General features: G+C 40.8%; 1 protein-coding gene across 1 annotated transcript in view; it reads left to right on the plus strand.

The window, feature by feature from the left end:
• Positions 1-10142, plus strand: part of chl1a (cell adhesion molecule L1-like a) — a 47886-nt gene extending 37744 nt beyond the window's left edge. Inside the window, exons 24-26 of the mRNA XM_079225630.1 lie at positions 3927-4106; positions 5328-5400; positions 9651-10142. Coding sequence (XP_079081756.1) covers positions 3927-4106; positions 5328-5400; positions 9651-9864 — 467 coding nt within the window. The 3' untranslated portion in view covers positions 9865-10142. The remainder of the gene's footprint in view (positions 1-3926; positions 4107-5327; positions 5401-9650) is intronic.
• The last annotated feature ends 13700 nt before the right edge of the window (positions 10143-23842 follow it).

Raw genomic sequence — 23842 nt, forward strand, 5'->3', positions numbered from 1 at the left:
TCCCACCATTACTGGGCAAGCCCAAAAAAATATGAGCACATGAGAAAATATGTTTCCACTATCTCTGACTGTTTTAATAAAAGTGATTAATTCCTCTCTGGCTTTGATATTTCCTTTTGAGAGGCTTTTCATCTTGTAGGTGGATGTCCAGCCAGAGAGCCATTAGATGCATTGTTTGTAAATAGTTCTGTTTCGGAGCGCTGTCCTCAGGGCACGTTAGTCACAATGCAGCAGTGCAAGTTTATGGATGCCAACAGCACGGAGCAGGGGCACCATGAATTTAGAGTTGTTGATGGGGAGTAATGGAGTGACAGTGAAAAGAATGAATGCATGTGAGTTAGTGAGCTCAGGCTTTGAAGTGCTCCTTTTTATATTTCACCTTTGTGACTGAGTGAGCTTTTAATGCTTATCCCCATTTAGTTGGGATATACAGTAGCTTAAAACATGTCTGGACAAACAGCCTGACATACCAGAACAAAAACAGCCACAGAGGTATCAGCAGATGTGTGTTCATGTTTCTTTCTTTGAAAGGCTTGTCATGAAAAGAGAATGGCTGAGGTGAGTGGCAGACAAAAATCCCACAGAAGGAAAGGGTGAGGCATCAGTGAGAAAGAGGAGCAGGGAAGACTGAGAGAGAACAGCTAATAGCCATCGCAGAAGAGTGTGGCAGACAGAGAAGAAATATCTATTTTTCTCCATCAGGTCTCATGAGAACAAAGCAGTAGAGCTATAGTGGACTGCAAACATGACAAAAGCACAGAGAAGAATGTACATCTTAAGACAGACAAAAATAGCCAGCTCCTCCAGAGATACTATGATTTGCTCCCCGGCACAGAATTTGAACACCCGTGTTGTTATCGCCGATGCATTTGCTAATGGTTAGAACGTAATGTTTGAAAGGGTTGAGAAACATGATGATCAAAAGCTGATTCATCTTCACTGCAGTCCAGACTCGGCTATCAGAGCAGAATAGTCTTTGTCAGTCTACAGCACAACACAGCTTATCTGACAAATTATATGATCATAGTCATTCAGTATTCACTGATTTGAATTCAGGTTAATTATATCCCAAAAAGTGTTTTCTGGTTATCACGTTAAACCACTCATGTATGAATCGTGTTGTACTGTTTGCCAGCCGGTATGAAAACTGAACACTGAACATGGCACATGGCTTCGACTTAAATATGTCATCGCTATGACCGGAGATTTGATCTAACAGGGTTCAATGGGCATTTCATCTCAACTTTAGCTTAAAACTGCTAGAATCAATGTATCAACTGACGAGGTGTTGCTCGTAGTGATGAAACTACAGAAAGTTATACCTGAATCTGTCGCTCAACTCAGATTTGTGGAGCTATATGTTAAGCTGTCTGGCGTCAAATTTTACTGTTGAAGTTCTCTCATCGAAATAGAGAAAAGAAAAAAAGAATGATGTACGGTGTACATAAAAACGGCCGCTACCCTGACCATCTTGATACGAAGTATAGGAATGTCCGTTCTACTCCTATATACTGTTTTCAAGGCAGCTGTTGAAGTAAATTGAAGAGCTCAAAAACCCACTGTATACTACAAATGGACACAGTAGAAGGACCCGAGTGGTAAAGAAACAAATCAGTTGATGCAGGTTTATAAAGTAAATAGAATATATGTTTTGAATCTTTTGAATCTGACAATTACAAATTTGGAAGCTAAAAGCTAAATGGTCAAAATCTGCTTGGAATCAGTAAGCAATAGTAATAATAGTAGTAAGTAATTGGAAGGACAAAGCGCGTGGTCTTTTTCCTCCACGTCGCTCTCCACAAGTCACCAAATCCAAAGCACCACTAAAAAAGCAGATCACACATGCAGGCATCCACCTGTGTGTTTGTGTTTGTGAGGATGCACCGCCCACGTATTTGTGAGGGGTGATGTGTGTGATGTGTGTGTGTGCCTGGTCTATAAACCTTAAAGCTGGCTTTCCATATATGTCTATAATCTTCTGCTGTATTTCATTTTCTTTTTATCCCTCTGAAGATTTGTCCCCAACTCCAGCTGTGGCCCCTGTTCAGAGCAGTATGTATCACTGCCTGCAGCCGCTGCTGCTCGCTAACATAGAAGTAGTGGTAGAGATAGACAAGGTTGTAGGTGTGTTGGTGTAAAGGTTTGTCCTTTATAGTTGTAGAGATATAGTTTGGGGTAATTCCTAACAAACAGTTCAGGAAAAACTTGAAATCTGAATTTGCAATTCAAATTTGTTTTGGAGACCCAAACCCAAACCCTACTGCAGTAGCGCTGTGCTTACTATCAGGTGCACTGAACTTGCGCGGTAGCTTCCACTAATCCAGTTTTCCCGGTTGCTTCAACACTCCTGCCTTCATGTAGTCTATAGAGCCTGCTTGTTGCACAATATAGAGTATTAGACCTGACAGCACTGCAGCAGGAATCTAACATCTGAGGCTTCTCTCTCATTTCAGGCCACAACTGTTCTCTCTCCTTTCCCAGCTCTATCCCAGGCAATTCTACTCATCCTTCTTTAGGTATATAGCTCACACTCGCACATGTAGAGCCAATGATACCGCTGTGATCTCATCTTGATGTACCTTCAAATTTCAACTAACAATGGGATTCCAGACATGGAGACATTTCAATCTATTCTGATATTCACTCATGGTGGGGAGGCGTCAGGAAATGCCAGTTTTGCTTTAGAGGGAGTGAAGACTAGATGTCACTCACGCCCACGATCTCTATATCTACCCTTTATGAGTCAAAATCGAGCTCCACTCAATTAAGTCTGGGGCACAGCATTGCCTTTTGAACTGTCTTCTTGAAGGGTTTCTGCTAGCTGCAGTGTTCTCAAGCTGCAGGGGAACCTATTTGCCTCTGCTAATCCTCTTTTCCTGCCTTCTTTCTCCCTTTCTCTGTGCTTGTCTGTGTATTCCTTTCCTCCTTATTTTCCTCCTCCTATTTCTTCTCTCTTTATCAGTGCCAGCGCTGTTGAACATAAGCTCTTATGTGAGTGACACCTTTGCCAAAATCAGCTGGACTGCCAGAGAAGAGCAGCAGGACTTGGAGCTTTATGTTGCTTATATGAATAACCGTAAGCTACTTTTCCCGTTCCCGCTTTTTACGAAACATTGATAGGAATTATAGGTGGCATCATGTGTAGGTGCAACTGGAAAGGTTTTATATAAACATTGAAAAATATATTTCAAGCCTCGCGTCTGCATGGCTACTTCCATCTTCTCAATGATTGCCTCAAAATGTGTTACAGTGTATTTAAAGCTATATTTAGTACAACACATTTCATAACTTAAGAGCTATTTATTACTTGGCTATTGCAGTCTTCTTTTTCTTTTGCACGAACGCTAATACAGACTTGCTGCTTGTGCACTTCTTGTGCTTGGCTGTGTAGGTGATGGTAACTGGCTGTTATCAGAGGCTGTTAACGCTTCTCGAAGTTTCCACGTTATTGATGGGCTCAAACCTGGGACCGTGTACACTGTGCGCCTCATGGCCAAGCGGCTGCTCGATAATGCTAGCCTTTTTGAAGATGTTATCCAGACCCGAGTCAAAGGTGAGAGGAGGAAAACGGTGTCACACTCAATAGAGTTTAGTGATTTGAGCTCTAACCTGCCTGAACTAAACAAGCATAGCATTGACAAAAGTATATCGACTGTAGTGACTGTGTGAGCTTATTTATTTATTTTTCTTGCATCACTCTGTGAATTTGTTTTCTAATATTCTTTCATAAGAGATGGAGTCTTATAGCTGAAGGGAATGTGAGTCAAATACGAAGCGAGAACATCCTCTGAAACTAGAATCCATCATGTTTCTTTTCTGTTTTCCCTCAAGTTGTGTGAGGAACGCTTGAAGCTGTCATACTCCAATAGACCACTGAGTAAAGGAGGTTCTTGAGCTCTGTGTCTCTTTGCTGTTTTTGTCCGCAGGTGCGGAAAGTCAGCAGAGCGACTTTTCGACCGAGGGCTGGTTCATTGGGACCATGTGTGCTGTGGCGCTCCTCACCCTGGTCGCGCTCATGGCCTGCTTTGTGCGGAAACAGAGAGGTGGCAAGTATGCAGGTACGCCACCGCCGACCCAGCGACGAGACATGTTCTCCATGGAAAAAGGTCAGTTAGCCTCGGACCGGGGTTGGTTCCCCCTGGTTGTCTTGCTTCAGGAAGTGAACCAAAATTAAACTCAGTAAATGCACTGGAGAATGTAGGAGATATCAGTCTGACTTGATTATAAGCAACATAACTATCTCTTAAATTTTTTAATATCAACAGATTTACGGGGTGACCCTTTGATTTGACATTAATGTGATTTTGGTTGACCTCTTGAAAGAATGATAATGTGCAATAAGTCTCAACCCTGACCCCTCCACCCCCATTTGGAAATGCGTCATGCATGCATGTTGGACCACTCTGCTACTGTTGCCATGCCAACTATCATTCATCTCAAATGAACTGTCCACATGATTCTTGCTGCGTTGTGAAATAATTTGTGTGGCCTCGTTAGATCTGCCCGCTACCTCTGATTACAGACCTTGTCAAGCCAGACAAGTGGGAACCAGCTGGCTTTGTTTCACACCTCCCCAGACCTCACCTGTGCAGACCTCTCTGGCTCTTCCCCTGCACCTTTGTGCTGTCGTGTATCAGAGCCAAATTCAAACTCACTATGGTACCAACAGTACCTGCAAAGTGTCTCCTCGCTCACTTTCTCTCCTCTCAACCTGCTTTGCCGTCTTCTCCCAACCGCTCCACCTCTTTGCCTGCAGTAGATTTTGACATGAAGCACTGAATATTTCATCAGCTCCTTTGGATTCCCCCTTTGCCCATCCAGCTCTTTTCATGAAACCCCTCTTTTGTCTCTCTTGAAAGCAACTAGTATTTTTTTAAAGCATATTTACACAAAGAGCGTCTGTGTAGCACTTTGGGGCGAATAAACAGAAGAGAGGCTTTCAGTGTGCAGACTCCATATAATGTTTACACAGTCATATTTAGTTGTTCTCAAAAGCTTTTCGTTTCTGACTTTTAAATTCAACTATATATATATATATATACTCAAGTGATGAAAAAGTTCAGATCTTTTATTCTTGGACATCTGCTTTCCAAGAGTCGTCTGACATAAAATCACTGGATGATTAAAACTAACAAAAGGCAGATGCTACTGTTTGAGTTATTTCCCTTTGGTAAAAGACACAATCCTTTTCAGTTATTTGAATTTGAGGAATTACACATTTTATATTCCGTCCCAGCAGTACAAGTAATATGTAATCACATCTGTGGATGTAAGTGCTGTTTTTTAACAATAGTGCTGAAATGTCTGTCCCGCCCCTCCTCCTGCAGTGAAAGAGAAGGAGGACCTCCACCATGATGCAGAGTCACAAGGAATGAATGATGACACCTTCTGTGAATACAGGTGAGCTGCACTGCAGGGGAGGGCTGCAGTGCCAAAGTGTGCTGAGGAAATGACATTTTTGTATCCGCTTCAAATGCATTGTGTTGTAGCAATATTAATCTAACAACCATATGTTAAGTACTTTCTGGCTGAGAAACTCATTTGTCATGTGTCACAGTAATGTTTTCTCTCCCATCCCAAAAGAAAACCATGCATGCATGAGCTTTACCAGGATCAGCCAAGAAGCCATTGTTCTCATCATTTAATGGGCTAGGTAATCACACGCTGTAGTGAAGAGTAGTGGGTAACAAAAACATGATCTTTGCCCCCCTTTAGTTGGAATTATGTCCTTTTTATTTTAATGTCAGTTTGTGACCTTAGTGTGTGGTTCAGCTTGGTCCAGTAGGCAGTATATGTGTATATATGTAGGTGTGTACATGTGGATGTGTGTGTATCTGTATATGTATGTATGTATGTATGTATGTGTGTGTATATATATATATATATATATATATATATATATATATATATATATATATATATATATATATATATATATATATATATATATATATATATATATATATATATATATATATATATATATATATATATATATATATATGTGTACATATATATATATATATGTGTACATATATATATATATATGTGTACATATATATATATATATATGTGTACATATATATATATATATATATGTACATATATATATATATATATATATATATATATGTACATATATATATATATATATATATATGTACATATATATATATATATATACATATATATATATATATATGTACATATATATATATATATATATATATATATATATATATATATATATATATATATATATATATATATATATATATATGTACATATGTATGTATGTATATATATATATATATATATATGTGTACATATGTATGTATGTATATATATATATATATATATATGTGTACATATGTATGTATTTATGTGTAATATATGTATGTTAAAGAAGCCCAGTCTGATACTACTGAGGTGTTTTTTCCTTCTGGATCGATCTGGCTGACGCTCTCTTGTTGTGTCTCAATTTCCTTGCGTTCACTTTGATTGGATAAATGATCCACGGACATGTTGTGATGTAGTTTTATTCTCTTCGGCCGTGGTATAACAATAACCCGGTCCCTTGATGCCAACAATTAACGCTTGGTTGTTAGAAGCACAACAGTCGTACCGCAAAAGCGGTCAAAACCCTTTGCCCTTTCCGGGGTCTAACACCTGCAGTCAATAATGCTCTAATTTACTATATCGGCAAGCACAGGACCACAGAACAGCGCCACCCAGTGTACATATATAGTAACATATTCTCTATACCACATTTGGCTCTTACAATGTACAGTATATACACACATAAACAGCAACGTGTCGAAAATATTACGCACATTAGGCAGAGTGCCTCTGCTTATCGGGTGTTTGACAGATTTAGATTTACCTTTAAACCCCAATTCACCTTGTGACCTCAAGGTGAATGCTGTGGAAGATCTTTTAATTTTCTCAGAAGCTTTCACTGCAGACACGCAGGTTAATTCTAGATGTACAGTCAAGCCTGGTGCAAAATATCTTGTACTTATTGAAACGGGCATAAACTAAGCATGGCAAATGGGTGGAAAACCAGAGCCTTTAAGCCCAAAGCAGTCAGCTGTTGTACTTTTATAATAGCTGTTGAATTCCCATTGTTTGCATTGTTTAGCCGCTCGGTGACAGTTTAGGGAAATCTGAATCCTATTTTGCTTGACAGCACTGCAGCAACTGTGTGACAATGGCGTGTTTGTTTGTGCACACCCAACAGAAATCACCTAAAATAGCCTTTTCGGTCCGCTTTGATTATGCTCGTCGTCATATTATTCTGAACATGATTACTCACAACTGTCTGGATGCTGCCAATTACATTCTTGTGATTCTTGCCAAGACTATAATTCTGTTGAACAAGACACAATGCACTGTCTAAGCAGCCCTTGTTATAGATTATATTGCTTAAAGATGTAAGAACTACGTTTTTACTTTCCCAAAGCTTCAAGTGACTTTATTTGTGTGAATGGACTAGGTTGTTAATCGATAATATTGACCCAGTGATTGCTGTGCAGATACTGAGATGGCTTTAAAACACACTTTAAGTATTGTTTTCTGTGAGGTTTAAGTACCAAGTAGTGCTGGGAGATGATTCAATATGATCCCACATCAACTCTCAGTGAAGTTGGTTCATAATTAAGTGATTATTTTGTGTTTTCCGTTGTCCTAAATTAATAAATATTGTGCTACTGATTTTAGCTTTGATGCCAAGTTGGGTCTCATGAGGCAGAAGAGTTGTGAGTTGATGCAAATGTGTGTCTGCAACTTAGAATGCCTCTCATGGTTGGTTTCATGGGGCTGCTCTGACTACTGTCCCCCCAGAGTGCCCTTAGCTTTACTGTGGTGTTGTTTTCCTGGCTTTGGAGCTGGATTCAGGGCTCTCTTGTGCGCGTTGAATCTCTGATGGCAATAGACCACCCACTGGTATGCCACGTGTTTGGAGAGCTGGCAAGTGGTAATTATGCTTCAGACAATTTCTCTTCGGAGACGGCCCTCTGCCCCTCTGTCCACTGCTAGAACAGCAGGTGTCATAGCTCGAGCAGGCTGTGAGCCAACAGTGTGATGCAATTTTTTCCACAGCTAGTTTATCTGTTTTTTTTTTTTGTGTTTAACCCCCTGCACTTTTTTTATTTAAGCTCATTTTAGCTCTCACCTTGATTTTCATGTGCAATTGTGGAGAAAGCAGCAGATGCTGAGAAGTTTCCCTTCAGACACTTTTAACTAAAATAAATACAGCTGCAGGTGCAAAGAGAAAGAGAAAGAAAAATCCTCCTTCCACCTGATGGTTCTGTGCTGCCCTCAAACCAAGTCAGCATGGGTCAATGGCAAGACAAATGTGATTACCTTCTGCCAGGTGATGAGCCCCCATCCCTCACCTGTTTGTGAGGCTTTAGGAAAGCCTTTTCACAGCAACAGCTGAGACTGAGGCTGAGCAGGATCCAAACCAACTGCCTGAATGGGAGCCGGGGCTCAAAAGCACTCAGACCCATTTTATCTCTGTATTCAAAGTCACAGTGGGCGGGCTGCGGCGGCCATTGCATTCCACCGCTCTTAGATAACAGACACTTATCTCCAGTGCTCCAGAGTCGTCAGAGAAAGAGGGTTTGATAAGAATGCAGACCTTATGTGGACCTTATGCGGCTTGCATGGTAAACGGTCTCATGAAATAGTGTAGATAAGATTGGTTATTAAAAATCACTGTGAAGGAGACACAATTTGTAATCTTAGCTTGAACCTGGTCTCTGCTCTAAAATGCTGCTCAAAATGTCGAGGTTGTATTTGACACAGGTGTCAACTACAGTACGCCTCAAATGGCACTATCATATAGCAGCCACCAGAGCGTTGTCTCTGAACGCAGACGCTCTGTGTTATGAATACCAAACCGAAGGGAGGAGGAGAAGGAGGAGAGAGAGAGAGGTGTCACCAAACATGGAGGGTTTAGAGAATTAGAAAAGAGGACAGGGAGGAAAAATATCCTCAATGTTTTGAGGTGACCCTGCGTCTCGTAGTGAGACACCTGCGAGTTGGCCAGTTGCCCAGCCTTAAATTGGCATCTAATCTCCTCGGCCTGCGTGTGGGCCTTCGGGAATACCAGGAATGACAGGCTGTTTGTCTGGGATTGCATATGTCCCACCTCTACCCCCTTTTCCCTTTTCTCAATCGCAGTGCCCCACCTCCTCCCGACACACACAAACCCACACAATTCCCACTCGTCTTCTTTCTCACTGCACTCTGGCAATTTCCATCGCTGGTTCTAAAGAGATTTGAAATTGCCTTTGGTCTTGAAGCCTTGGCAATTAGCAATTAGTGAAGTGATTGTAGCAAGCCCTGCCCACCTCCCTTGTGCTCCCTGTCCTGCTGTGCAGCCGCTGCATCCTCCCCTGCCTACCTCCCGTATGATGTATAAGAACCATAAGTATTTGCTTTGTGATTGGGAGCATGTTTGTGTATTAGTGCAGCCGAGCATTTAATAGTGTGCAGGTTCTGTACGCTGGTGTTGCTGTGTCTGTGTGGACATTTGTGATTCTGTGTGCTTGTGTGTCAGCCTCTTAGTGCCATGAGTGTTGCTTCTGAACGTATGCACTGTACCACTGACCCTGACCATTCTTCTCTGTTGTTGTTGGTGGCAGTGACAGCGAAGAGAAGCCACTGAAGGGCAGGAGCTCGTGTTCCCTGACTGCCGATGACGCGTTGGGGGACAGCGTCAGCAGAGACAGCATGGTTGACTACGCCGACGGTGAAGGAGAATTCGACGAAGACGGTTCATTTATCGGGGAATATTCTGGAGTCACACACAGAGGCTCTGTTAGCGAGCCCAGTGGACCCAAACCAGTCACTGTATGAAGCCGGGCTCCAGTCTAAACGGTCAACTTCAAATATTTTTCAAGATACTTTTTTTATATTCAGCTTCCCTGGGATTAAATATAGCATGAATAGCCAAATATGGGGGGATAAAAATGACTCAAATGTGCAGACATTTTGCCCAGGGACTGGAAAGGAAAGAACACACCCAATACACACGTCGGTGTAAAAACCATGTAAGTCTTTGTACATACTGTAAGAGAATGACCTGTATCGTTTGAGATTTTATTAATTATAATAAAGGTTTTTTTTGTACCTTATAGGCTACACTCTTCAGCTGTGTACATGTCAATTGCCTTCTTTCGCAAAAGGCTGAAGATCAACAATTATTTCCCACAATGCAAAAAGCACTGAAAATGTCACCATACATGTTTTTCCTTTACACGGTGAATGAAAATGACACATATACGTTTTTCCTTTCCTTTCCAATGATAGAAAATAGAAATACATATGCATCTACAGCCTGTGTTCAATGACAGTTGAATCAATATATGGTCATAAATGCTTTACTGTCTATTTTATGAATATGTTTCTGACTTTTGTTAGTTGACAAATGTGTGACCGTTTTTTGTATTTGAAATGCTGTTATCTTTTTATATCAAACATATTTTGGAAATGTTTTATTGCTTTTCACATCAAACTGGAAAAATAGAAAAATAAAAACAACATTAACATAAGAACAAATTCAAGTATCAAATTCTCCCAACTAAACCCCTGGTTGGTTGGAGGAATTAAGGAAAAGATCTACAAATTATTTAGAAAGAGGTTAAAGTGACAAGTGTATTGCTGCATTTATATCATGAGTGAAATCATGACAAGATTTATCGAAGGGACTTGTCAAAACTCAAATTGATGAGCTTTCACCTTCAGGCCCTATTAAGGAAGATGAAGTTTTGAAACTAAAGCGGTTCATCACACTCCTGTTTGTTTTGGACTTTTTTTAATCATGTGACATTATTCTGCTGGATGGCACAATATGAATCACTCCACATTCCTTTAAAAGTATCAGGCAGCTAAGCTATTTTTTATCTGGAAATTATTATAGATTTGTACTTCTATCCTAGTTTTTATTTAAACGTGGTGCAATGATTCATCAGTTTCTATTTGCCGTTCCTTTTCTGTCATCTAAAAAAGCACCCTCTTATATGGTAAGTTAATTTTCAAGTTGAGATGTCCTTCCACTGAACATAAAGTGTGAATACAATTTAAGAAAATAAATTATGCAGCAAAATGTGTTTACAAACTAAGCACAAAGCAATATTATAATGATACAAACATGGCTGAATTAAACTTGACGTTCTCAAAGGTCAAACACATACAGAATTCCCAAACAATCTTTTCCCGTATCTCCGAAATACATACAGTGAGTCCTCACATCCATAATGCAGGCCGCTGAAAAATGCATCAAGGATGTCGGTAAAGATGAGATTTGTCCAATTTAACAATATTACTTAAACAGATGTAATAAAACAATAAAACAAGATACAGCGGTGGAGCCTAAGTCTGAAATATCTTATTGGCTAGAGGCTTATTTTTTATGTTCAAGATTCTCCACTGAGCTCTTTTAAGATAAAAAGACCTTCAAAAACAAAGAAGATTCTTGAAAACCAAAGAGATATAGTTAGATGTCTTTAACTTTGTTAAATCACAGCGGACTGTATTTCACATTTAGAAAGGGGACGTGGTCTATAGAAATGCAAAAAACGAGAAACATAAACAACCAAACTGATTGTTGTACGAGTTCTTCTGAAGATGTATACAAATCCTTCCCAACAGAAAACAACATGAGAAAATAATAGTTGACAATGAAGAGAGTTTTTACTTCAAACCAAAATTACAAAAAAAGGTCATATGGAAGAAAGTTCAGCTATGAAATATAGTCAACATTTTAGTCAATTTCTTTCCCATTACTTGGTTCAGATAATTGGTGCCAGGTCCCATGGCTCCAATTATCTGAAGCAAAGCAGTGTTTGCTTTCCCCTTCAATTTCTGAGTGTAAAATATAGCACCTTTGATGAGGCAGAAAGCCCAACTAGCAAAGATGGGAGTTGATCGACTCATCTATCATTTGGTGGGAGCCTCTAGAACTTCCCCTCTGATTCACTCCATTGCTTTTGAGCCTTTCAATACAATAAATCTCAGAGGTTCAGAAGGACGTTTTATTTTGCTTATTTACCATATTTGTTTGTCCCAAAAGTCGAAAACAAACCATCAGTAAACAACTGTGACTAAAAAACAATATTTCAATGTATCAAATGTTGCACAAAAGATGCACAAGATGTCTGCGCTTTTTTTTAAAGGACATACCATTAAAGACAACAATGCTTTTTTCCTTTTTTTCAGCTTTCCCTTGTTCAAATCCTCTCACTTCGGCCACTTGACTTCTTGCATATCTAAAATACCTTAGAGGCCCTTATCTTTCATTTTGAATACACATCCTCTTTGCAGCTGTACAGTGTGTCTATGGCTTGGTGATTATAAATAGGCATTGTAGCCGTAATCAAACCAGACTTGGGATAGTGGAGTTGAAAAGCACTCCATGCCTCATGGCAAGATAAAGGTCATTTAAAGAGATAATCCCTGTATTGTCGGGGATTACGCCCTCATCCGTTTTAAAATTGCTTTCTCCATGGAACGCTAAAACCTCTAAACAACAACAAAAGATTACTCTTGTCAGAAACCCCCCTGAGTGTCACACAAGGAGCTTTTTTTGCTCTGCTAAATCTATTTTGAGGACATACAGGTGACCCTTTCATAAAAATCATTCTATAGCCCTGTTTTGAAACAAGCAAAGGTGGGGATGTTTACATCACTTGGATCAGTGTTAAGTGTTTGTTGCGTGGTGTTTTGCTTATGTGTTGCTGCACACACACGCACACGCATACACACACGCACATACACACACACACACACAAACTCAGAATCAAGCTCAAAGCGGATCACTCCCTTTTAGTCAGTTTGATCAGAGCTGATATTTAAGCTAAGTACCCTGGAAATTGCCTGGTGGGAGGAAATCAATAGAATACTGTCACAAGCTGTGAGTGCAGCCCAGTAACAACAGACTGGAGCCACTCAGCGTTGCATCAACCTCAAACCAACTGACGGCGCCGCAAAGACAGGGCACTGCAAAAACTGGAGCACACAGGGAGGATTTGCATTTTGTCAAGGAGCTCGATATTGAGTTAATGCTCTAACTACCCGGCAAAAAGGTAGCACGATGGCCATGAAGATCTCATTAATAATGAACAACGATGGGTTCACAGAAAGGGGAACTGTGACAAGTGTTTCTGAAGATGCTCATACAGAAGACCTGCTTCGCTTTGCTGGTTTTGGAAAGAATGCAGTTAAAGCATTTAGAGAGGAATCCGCAACCGATGTCATGGCTCCCATTTTCTTAAAGGGACAAACAGTCAGTCGGGCCTATTCAGAGCAACAAACGCAAACTCTCTTAAGGATGAGCTTTGAGCACTTTACCTGAGAAAGGGGTCAAGGGTGGGGAGAGAGGAGAGGAGTTGACTGCAGGCTCCTTATTGAAACCTGCTTCAGCAACATTTCAGATGACGAAAAGCAGCTCAGAAAGACGGCTCATGACCTCGACTCACAATAAGAGTGGCAGTATTTTATCGTGCATATTCCTCAAACAACCTTCACTCTTTGTCTGTATTTTTGTTTTTAAATGGATGTGGAATGAATGGCCGGGCTTACCTTTTTATTGAAGGCCAAAGCGCAAACAAGAAAAACGACAAAAAGGCCTTTGAGTGAGACATCAAAGTCCAGACACAGATTCAAGAAGCTGCTATTGGAAAAGTCTAAAATGTGTTTGGCCTCTTTCACTCAATCTTCCTAACGTGTATTGGAGTCACTTTAAATGAATTTAAATGCACGAGTATCTGAAATAAGAGTTTCCCCAGTCACAGAAACACCCAGAAGAACGCCCCTCTAATTCCAGGTCTCAGGCGTCCTGTCGCTCCTGCTCATTCTTTTGTCATCTCAACATGGTGTTACACTCACCTTCTGCTAAAATTGAATTTGTCTCACTAGGATGCAAATGGAATGGGATGATTCTGCATACAGAGAATCCTTTTAGAGGGCTATTATTTCCCTGGTAAACTGCTTTAGATGCAAGTCCAGACACTCTCAAATGCCAGCCAGCAATGGATGTATGTGGTGCATGTGTGTGTCTGTGAGAGAGCGAGAGAGAGAGAGAGAGAGAGAAAGAGAGAGAGAGAGAGAGAGAGAGAGAGAGAGAGAGAGAGAGAGAGAGAGAGAGAGAGAGAGAGGGGGGGGGGTATGAGGCGAGCAGGAGGAGGCAGGGACACTCAGGCATGGCAGAAACTAATGAGACATGCATCGGTAATATGATTACAAAGTCAGCCTGCCTGTGTCAGAGATCAGGGCGACGCTTTGGAGACATGTGCCCGGGACAAAGTGGACACTGGGATGTTCCGTTGCACTGCGTCTGCATTACATTACTCTACCTGTAAGTGAGTGGCAGCGACTGCAGATGGTGAGACTGATGCTCCCACAGTTATGCTGTCATTCAGATAATGACAACACTCACATCAACAAAATGGAGTGTGATTAATGCCGATGTGAAACAACTCCAGTGTGCGTATCATTAAGGAACGCAGTCTGGTCCCTTTTAGGTCAACATGTCCTTAGTTTGATCCAGTAGAGGATTTCATATTGCTGGAGGATTAGATAAGAGACGTGTAAGTGTTGTGTGGGTGGTGAATAATTCTCACCTTCCTTTCTTAGCCCGGGGCTGACAAAGCAACAACTTGGCACAAACCAGAATCCGCACACAATACGCAAGTCAGCTCAAAGTCCCTGCGACAGAGCCATGTGGAAATTGGCATCCTCAACTCGCACACAGCTGAAGGAACATAATCAAAAATGACTTTCCTATTTGTTCACGTTTTGAACATCGCACCTGCTCAACAGCAGTGGTGTTTTTAAATGTCATTTTTAGTGCATCAAAACCCTTGTTAACCTTTCAATTGGTCTATTTAAAAAAAAAAGTCAGAAGACCAATTGCTGCACTGCAAAAACAGCCCTTGTAGAAAGAAGCAAAACATTATTATATTTAATCAAATCATCCTAAATCAAAGCAAAAAAAACTTACCCCATTGGCAGATTTTTTTGCTTGACAAGATTTTCTAAAATAAGCCAAAAATCAAGAAAAAGTAAGGCATGCTTTCCTAAAATTAGATATTTTTTCTAATCAAAACATGCTTGACAAGATTAATATTCTCTTTTTGGGCAAATATGACTTAGTTTCTTGATACAAGGCTTTTTCTACTTTCTTGAAATTCCTTTTTTGCAGTGTGCAGAGTGTGTTCCTTTTATTCTTTTACTTTGTAGTCAGTAATCAGACTCCGGTATTGTACATACAGCCACTCTCCCAAGAAAACACAAGCTGAGTTTGAAACCTTACCCTGATATTCAGTTTTAGTCTTATTATAGTACAAAAGGCTGGCGGCAGAGAGAGAAGTGGACACAGACTGAGTGCATCTCCTGTGCTTCACAAACTAATCAAATGGGTTATTTCAGTTGGTTAATGAGCAAGTGATGAGCGGCCCTGGATATCAAACAGAGGGGAGAGACACTATAATGTCAATTTGTATGTTTCCAAAGCAATTTGTTTTCTATGAATTTGTTCCTGCAGTGCGTTTCTCTTGGACCACAACTCCTGAATTATTCATTGTGGCTTCATTAAAACACCTCAATTTGCATAACACACTGGGCCGCATAAGATGCATTAAGGCTTTTGATCCTATTCCACATGTCAAATAATTTAACACAGAACCGGACCACCAGAAAGCCTAGCAAACATGGAAGACTTCAAATGTCTCAAAATAAACTAATAAACCTTACTCGGCTTTTCGAAAAAATTATCATGCAGAGATGTAAGTGGGTCAGAGTGGACCCCCTTAGTGCAATAACCCACTTGAAGAAGTAAATAAAGTATGATAAAGTATCATTCTGGAGGACATTAGTGTTTCTCTAGAGAAGATACAACGTTGTGATTTATTACAATAATTATTTTAATGGCGGCAATGACAGTTGTTTGTCAAATGCTGGTTTCCAGATGTATCTTTCGATCACACCAGTTTGCAATCCTACACTGATCTAACTTCAGACACACTCATCATACAAACATCCATCATATTTATAATGCTTTCCTGGTCGTTCCTCATCAATTGCAGCAATCAGGCTAATGAGTACAGGTTGACTGATAAAAGCCACATTGAAAAGACAGATATAACCACATTAACGCTGGTCGCTCCAACTGGGGACATGTCAAGTGTAAATTCAGTTGCCACCTGCTACACATACACACCCACACACACCCACACCCACACTCACACAAAGAGCCTGTTTCTGAGCCATTAGCCATGTTCACCTGTGTGTGTCTGTATAGTATGCAACACTTGGTTCCACATGTGTCTATGAAGATGAGGTTTAGAGGTTAACGAGGGGCTTCTCAGCAGCTAAATCCTGCTGCAAGCTGTGAAACTTCATCCCTGTTTACGAGAGACATGCTGAGCACGCCGCACAAATGTAACAAGTTCACATGAACATATGTGTGAACATGTTTTTTGCATTGTGACTGCTCAGAAGCATAACGTGTTGATGTAATATAACACATGTTAGAGTGTCGGTCATATGCATTATGTGAAATAGTGAGCTTGAAAAACAAGCCGCTGGGCTGAAATAACTTGTTGATCTCATATTGTCGCTGCTGTGTGAGCTGACCTTGGCAAGCTGAAGAATAACTTTCAGGGGATCACCAAAGCCAGTAGTTTCCATCCTCTGGGTACCATGGACCAGATTTCATGGAAATCCATTTAATAGTAATAGACAAGTGAACAAGCAACAGCAGCACCCCTGAAGCCAGTCTCCAGCATGGCTACAAGTAAATGCATCGGTAACTGTCCAGCAATACCATTGGGGATGGTAGACAGGCAACAGCCCAGCACCAAAGTAACTGATTCATAACCAACGTCATGAGTTAAACTAAATACTTTGATCCACTCTGAAGCAGTCAACGAAAACAATGGTAAAAAAGAAAAGAAAAAAGTAGAAGTTCATATTTTGCAATGAAAAAGTCGTAAGATTGAGCATTAATTTTGATGTCACAGCCGGATTCTCCTGTGGCCATGATTATTTCTCCTTTCAAACACACACTGATGATGTGCTTTTGAGTTCTGCTGGTTAACACCATAAAAACGATGTTGGTCCAACAGGTCACTGTCCTTAACTCTGTCACAGTGGAGAGATTGCATTTCTACGACTGCATACAGAGTTGCCCACAGTCGTCAGACTCGTCTCTCTCTGAGATCTGAGTTATGAGAAAAACACTTTCACCTGCAGTGTGACCTTATCCTAATGTTTCTTTGTCATTTTCTGTCATCGGATTTGTTTACTCGTGATTCCCACCCGAGCCGTCCTTCTTTGACTGTTTGCAAAGCAGAAATGTCACCGCCAATACCAAATGTGCTTTCGTGAGGTTTTAATGTTTTCCCTCAATTTTGTTGTCCTTTTTACGTCACAATTTGTCGTAAAAGGGTGAGCGGGAGTAATGAATGAAAATGGCAAGTATAACTGGTGCAAAAGGCATCATTTGGCCAGACGTAATCACACAATCAACTCTTAAATCCTGGTGGAACACTAACGTGAAAGCCTGCATATCTGGTTCTTTCAATTCCACTCAGCGCGGACTGATTACTGTAATGGCTTTGTCCTGCTCTACACCATGAAAATACTTGATCCCTTCGCATGCTGTGCACCATTACTGCTGAGCATTCAAACACACACACACAAGCACATGCACACGCTAGAGCAATAAGCACAGATGGGTATTATGTGTTTAGTGTGGGTTTCTATCGCTCACTGTCTTTCTTCATCACTATCTTTATTATAATCATGATGTGCCCTGAAGGCACAGTTCAAATACTTTGATCTGTGAACAGCTCGAGCTGATAGTGGCAGCAGTAGCCTGAACAATGTGTTGTGCTGCCGTACAACAGCATGGATGTTATTGAGTCGAGAAACGTGTGTCTTTGGTGGGTTTCTCTGCACTGCTGCGACACAAGGACAGTAATTACCCTCTGCGACAGTGTGTGGCTGCTATTCTTTTCACCTTCTGAGTCCATGCGTGTGTTTGTGTTTCATCACGGCTAAATGTGGTCCTTGAGACACAACAACAGAGGAAGGTTTGAGTACTTTGCCAGACAGATTCTGTGACGCCGTCACAAATGTGCAGGATACCGGTAACGCAACTTTACAGGTGTGTAGTTGAGATGGCAGCAACTAGCAGCAGTCACAGTAATTGGGTTTAGATTCAGAGATAATTTATTGTTCAGCAAAGCACTTTGGGGTCTGAAGATACAAGACGGGTGCCAACATGTTTTGGTACAGTTGTAGATCATGTATATAATTAAAATCAGTATTTTGTAATTAACCCATCAGCGACATTGCAGAGCACGAGTGTCTTTTCTACGACCGGGATCCTCTGCTGCTCTCGGTTTCCCTCCACCTGTTTTAATTAATACACTTGTCTTTATTGTGGCACTGCAAACTAGAAAAGCACATACAAATAGACACAAAAATTAAGAAAACTTCTCTACGAATTTGACAACTCATAGCTGCAAAGACAAAAACACAAAAACTCTCTAAAAAGTGACGCTTGTGGGTTGGACAGGCTTGTTGTCGTTACCATGGAGAAGGCCCCACAACCCGCTGGCCGGCAGGCCGGTCTCCTGAGATGGTCCATCTCGGCACCACTCGGGGAGCTAAAACTAATAAAGCAAATCAATGCGGCTAAAAAGTCTCAACTGAAAAAGCCCCGTTATTGAACAGCAATTCATCTGAAGAGCATCCCTGTAGTCTGCATGGTCAGCACGAGCACGTGTGTACCTTGTTGGAGTTTAATAAAACGGAGCATCTATCTTTATTAATCACTGATGTAGAGTTTAATGAGCGGCTTAGCCGGTAAGTAAAGCGACATAAAGAAGTTGAACCTGCTGCAGATTGAGGTCGACTACGAAGTGCACACGCTCGACTCGTTCAGACGGGTGAGTACAACAACAAACTGACAGTCAACCATGTGCTGCGTGTAAAAGCCCAGTTGAAGTCTGTATTGTTCCGTCCTTCAGTCTGCGCTGTCTGTGTGTGGACAGTTTGTTCTGCTGCTGATTTTGTATGAACTGCCAGGTGGTTTACTTTCTGTCTGTGTCCACAGCCCTTTTTTTATTTATTGTCGGTCATTTTTGTTTAATTGTCTGAGTTTTGTCCTCTCCTTCGATTGATTTATGTGAAGATATACAGAGGGAAGCAATTGTACATTTAATATTGTTAGTCAATATATGCTCAGTGTGTCTTTGGAAATGGAATTTATTGTTGGTTTGGACATGTTGGTTATTTTATCGAGGTCTCTTCATTTTTCCTCCCTTGTGTGTTTTTGTGGCTTTTTTTTTTTGTGGGTCAGGATCTGTTGCTGTTTGAACCTGTACCGCCCACTGAGACATTTTGGGGTTTTGGAACTAAACTTGACTTGACTTTAATATGCATCACACACACACAATCACACACACACACACACACACACACACACACACACACACACACACACACACACACACACACACATTCATGGTTCACCCAACACTGTTGACATTGCGTGAACTTGGTTGAACTGGCTTCCGCGTCAAACTTTAGCAGTAATGTTAGATTTGACATCTCTACAACCGATGATAAGAATTTAGGGACACAGAGTTTGACTTGTCGGGGCTCATAATACCTAAGTTCTTATAACTTTTCACACTCCAGTGGTCGCAAGCTTCGCTAAGGAGCTGTGTCCTCTGCATCTTTCAGTCTAAATCGCCTCATTTCATTTGCCTCCATTATACTCCATCACACCTTATACCTCCCGTAGGACTCCAAGAAACCTAATTTGCCCTCCATTGTCTTGGCGACATGTTGTGAGACACAGCCAGGGCACCTCTTCCTCAATTAGCGGTCAGTCATCCTCCTCTGGAATCCATCAAGCCCTGCCTACCTCGTTTATTCGCACATCACCCTTCTTCTTAACTCATACACATTTTCTGCCTGAGAGAAATCTCCCCTGACATGCACGATTACTAGAAAGCCTCTCTCTGTCCTTTCCCATCATACTTATTCAGCTGTGATGGAGCCTAATTTTGCTCTATAGAAGGCGGAGTGTGAAATTCAGTCTTCTCTATATGTCATTTGCTGTACACAGATGGACATATGTGCACACCCGAGACAGCATTTTTTTGTCAGTCAATCATTTCCTCCACCCTCTTTCTTCATTGGAGCACAGAGTATGTATAAACACTACACTTGAACATGATGTATTTGTGGCTCGGCATTGGATGACATAAACTTTCATGCTATAGGCAAACACACCTTCCATAACATGAAGAAAGACCCCCCCCCCCCCCCTCCTACACACACACACACACAGACTCACACACACACACACACACACACACACTTCTTGCTCAAGTAACGAACTCTACTCTCACACCTCGTTGGTGTAATCTTTATCTAATCTCATTTTAGCTGATTCTTGGAAAGCTCTGGGAGAAAAAAGGCACTCACTTGGCATTTACGTGTCAGTTGCTACTATAGCACCTCCACAGGATCGTGTCTTTGGAAGGAAACTTTACTGTACTCTACACCTTTTTATAGTTACAGTACATTACAGCTGCGTTTGCCCTCCGAGACCAATTTTCTCCTGTCTGCTGCTGAGAGCTGGAGGAAACGAGGAGTGCTACCGGGGTGGCATTCACACTGAGACGAGAAATAAGCCCAGTTTGCAAAATATATTGAAGTACCTATTTTGTTTTATTGTGAAAACATGCAGTATATTTGATTTATTGTCCACCAGGAATGTTTGTTGTACAGGAGCTTCTTTTCAAAGGAGTTCTTCAGATATTTTGCTTCATAAGGCTCACAGAGGAGTAGATTTTATAACTCTTTTCAAAGACTGAATAAGTAGTAGCCTTGAAGTACAACGGCAGAGTAGCATCCTATTAAATGTAATGAATTACCAGCTGCCTTTTATAACCAGTATTCCACTAGCCCTGGTGGGTTGGTGAGGCTTGTGGGTTTGCTTGTTCCCAGTATCTTGAGGATGGTAATGAAGAAGATGAATGAAGATGGTAAATCTTATTGTCATTTCTATTATCTTTTATTGAAGGACCATGTGCTTCTCTCTCCCCAGACAGTAGGTAGCTCAGCACTATATATATACAGTTTTTGGATAGCGTCCATGCTACTGAGTGGAGTATAATCCGAAAAGAACACAGCAGGTCATAAAACCCCAACGCTATCGCAGAGACATGTGTTGACTGTACTGTGTGCTATCTTTTCTCTGAGGAGAGAGCAAACTTTCCAGAGCCTTCAACACAATTACATTTTCATGACTACTTTCGTCACAGGGGCAGTCATGAAGTCCTGCACATAAAGTGACAACTAATTATTTAGTTAGTGCAGTAGTTTCTACATTTTCAAAATGACACATTATTCAGGTCTTTCTTTTTTTTCCACTTTGTTAGATTACTCCCTGCAATATTTTGCCTGCTTAACATTCACAAATTTGCCAAATATCACCATTGCTTTGTTTTGTAGATGCCATGTTTTGTAGATTATCACTGCCAGTGCTAAACTCTGTGACAAATGGACTGCTTGAAAACAAAGAAACTGACTGCAAATAATATCAAAAAACAGAGTTGGATTTCATGAAACTATAACAACAAAGTATTTCTGGATCTGATGATTTGATTGTAGTAAACGTATAAAGCGGATTTACAAATGTGGACTAATTAATCCCTGCAAATACGATTTGTAAGAAACATTTGTTTGCTAATATCAAAAGGAAGAGAATTATAAAGATGTTAGGATAAATCTTATGAAAGATAAAAGTAAAATCTTATCATTCAGTCAAACTAAGTATACTCCTTTACTTTTGAAGTGTAAATAAAAGATGAGAGAGAAAATAAAGTAATAAGAAGAATCAATACTACAAGCTATAATGTAATCTGTTTCAGTTGTTTTGCTTACACTACATTTCGGACTACAACTAAAGTTGGCTGCCAACCTCCAACTCTTTTTGAATTGCTTATAATCTGCTCTCAATGGTAAATTATAGGGTTGTTTATGGACTATATTCTGCGGGAAGTTATGGAATTACCTGGAGAAAAGTCTCTGGTTGATCAATCTATAGTAAACAAAGCAAACAGGTTGGTTGAATAGAGAGGGAATGGCCTGCAGCAACAGTACAGATTTATTCTGAGGTGTTATTTCAGGCTTTTCCAAAGGCATTATTTCTAAACCTTGCACTCTTGGATTGGTGGAGTGTGCAATTTCCGCCTGCAGTGCGGCCGCAGATAGGGGACCTTTCTCAAAGGGTGACAAAGCAGAAATTTCTTATCGGAGTCCTCTCTGTGACATCCCACTTTTTAGACAGAGGGAATTATGGGCTGTGATCAATTGCAGAGAGAGAGAAAGAGAGAGGATGCTCTGATACAACATAGGCCGCTATCAGAGCAACTGTAATTTCAAGCATGCATTATTCAACAACGCTGTAAGATCTGTGAAGCCTCGAGATTATTTACACTTTGAAAGCATTGGCAGGGCAATTGGAGACATGTATTGTGGAGCCCAAAGGTAATATCTCAGCATTCGAGAGGAGATACAAGTTTTGTCAATTTGAGCATCCACAATAGATATATATGTATATGTGGCAGAATTACTGAGAAGGAATCTTTGTATGACACATATCCACAAACCTGACTTGTCTCATGTTTATTTCAAAAAGACAGCGGTCAGTGTGGTTGTCTTGTGAACGATTGTGGGCTATTTTCTGCAGTTGTCTGTGTGTCCGGGCCTTTACATTCATTATGGTAATTATCCATGGCAGCCAGCGATGACTCCTGCATGCTGTGTGTCCACTGAGCTGGCGTCACAAGAGGGCATGGCCCGCGCGCCGCGGCTTGCATTAACGCGCTCTTGGTTGTCTGCGTGTGTTTGTGCCCGTGTTTATTTGTGTCAATGTGCCCCTGCTACAGGCATTGCTTACAAATATAACTTGAGCCTTCTGTCCTTCTATTTCTCAGTCTTCCTCTCGCTCTCTTTATCCTTTCTGCCTCTGTCTGTGTTAGGGTTCTGGATGTGATGCTCTGGCCCTGTAGCTGTAAGCGTCAACATCTCTCCATCTCCACATGAAGACAAACAGGGCGGCATTATCAGGGAGAGGACAGACCCTGCATTCAATCTTCAACTATAAAATAACCTCCTACCACCTCCTCATTGATATTCATGAGGAGACAGCAGCTCGGAGAAGAGCAGGCGGTCTGTTTGCAGACTTATTCGTCTCATTTGTTTAATCAAACATCACTGCATAGAATTTATCACACTTTGTCACTCCTCTCCTCCCTGCCTCACATCAGCTTCTTCACACTGGACAATTCAGACTGCACCTGTTGACTTTAACTCTTCACATGCTTGTTCAATATGAACCACATGAAGACTGTCAACTCCGTTTTACATTTTGTCATATCTGTGCGATTTAATATGAAGTGATACAGCAAAAAGCCTGTTAGCTGAGCACAACGACTGGAAACAGGGAGGGGGGGCTCTGTCCAAAGGCATCGAACCATCTACTATCTATTCATAGTCGAATCTTGACGTTCACAGTTTGTGGCAATCATCACACAATACATTGTGCATTGGAAACTAAAGAGTGGCTGCTGAGGAAGAACATATGGTGAGCCTGGATCTGTGTTTGTTAGTTGGCATGTTGGTTTGTGCGTGACTAATAAAATAGTAATGCATTTTATTTGTAACACATTTTTCATTCAAAAGAATCTCAGAGTGCCACAGAGCCAATATATAGTAAAAACAAAACAAAAAAATTGTTAAAACATAG

The sequence above is a fragment of the Taurulus bubalis genome (assembly GCF_910589615.1).
Source record: "Taurulus bubalis genome assembly, chromosome: 11".
Classification (NCBI taxonomy): domain Eukaryota; kingdom Metazoa; phylum Chordata; class Actinopteri; order Perciformes; family Cottidae; genus Taurulus; species Taurulus bubalis.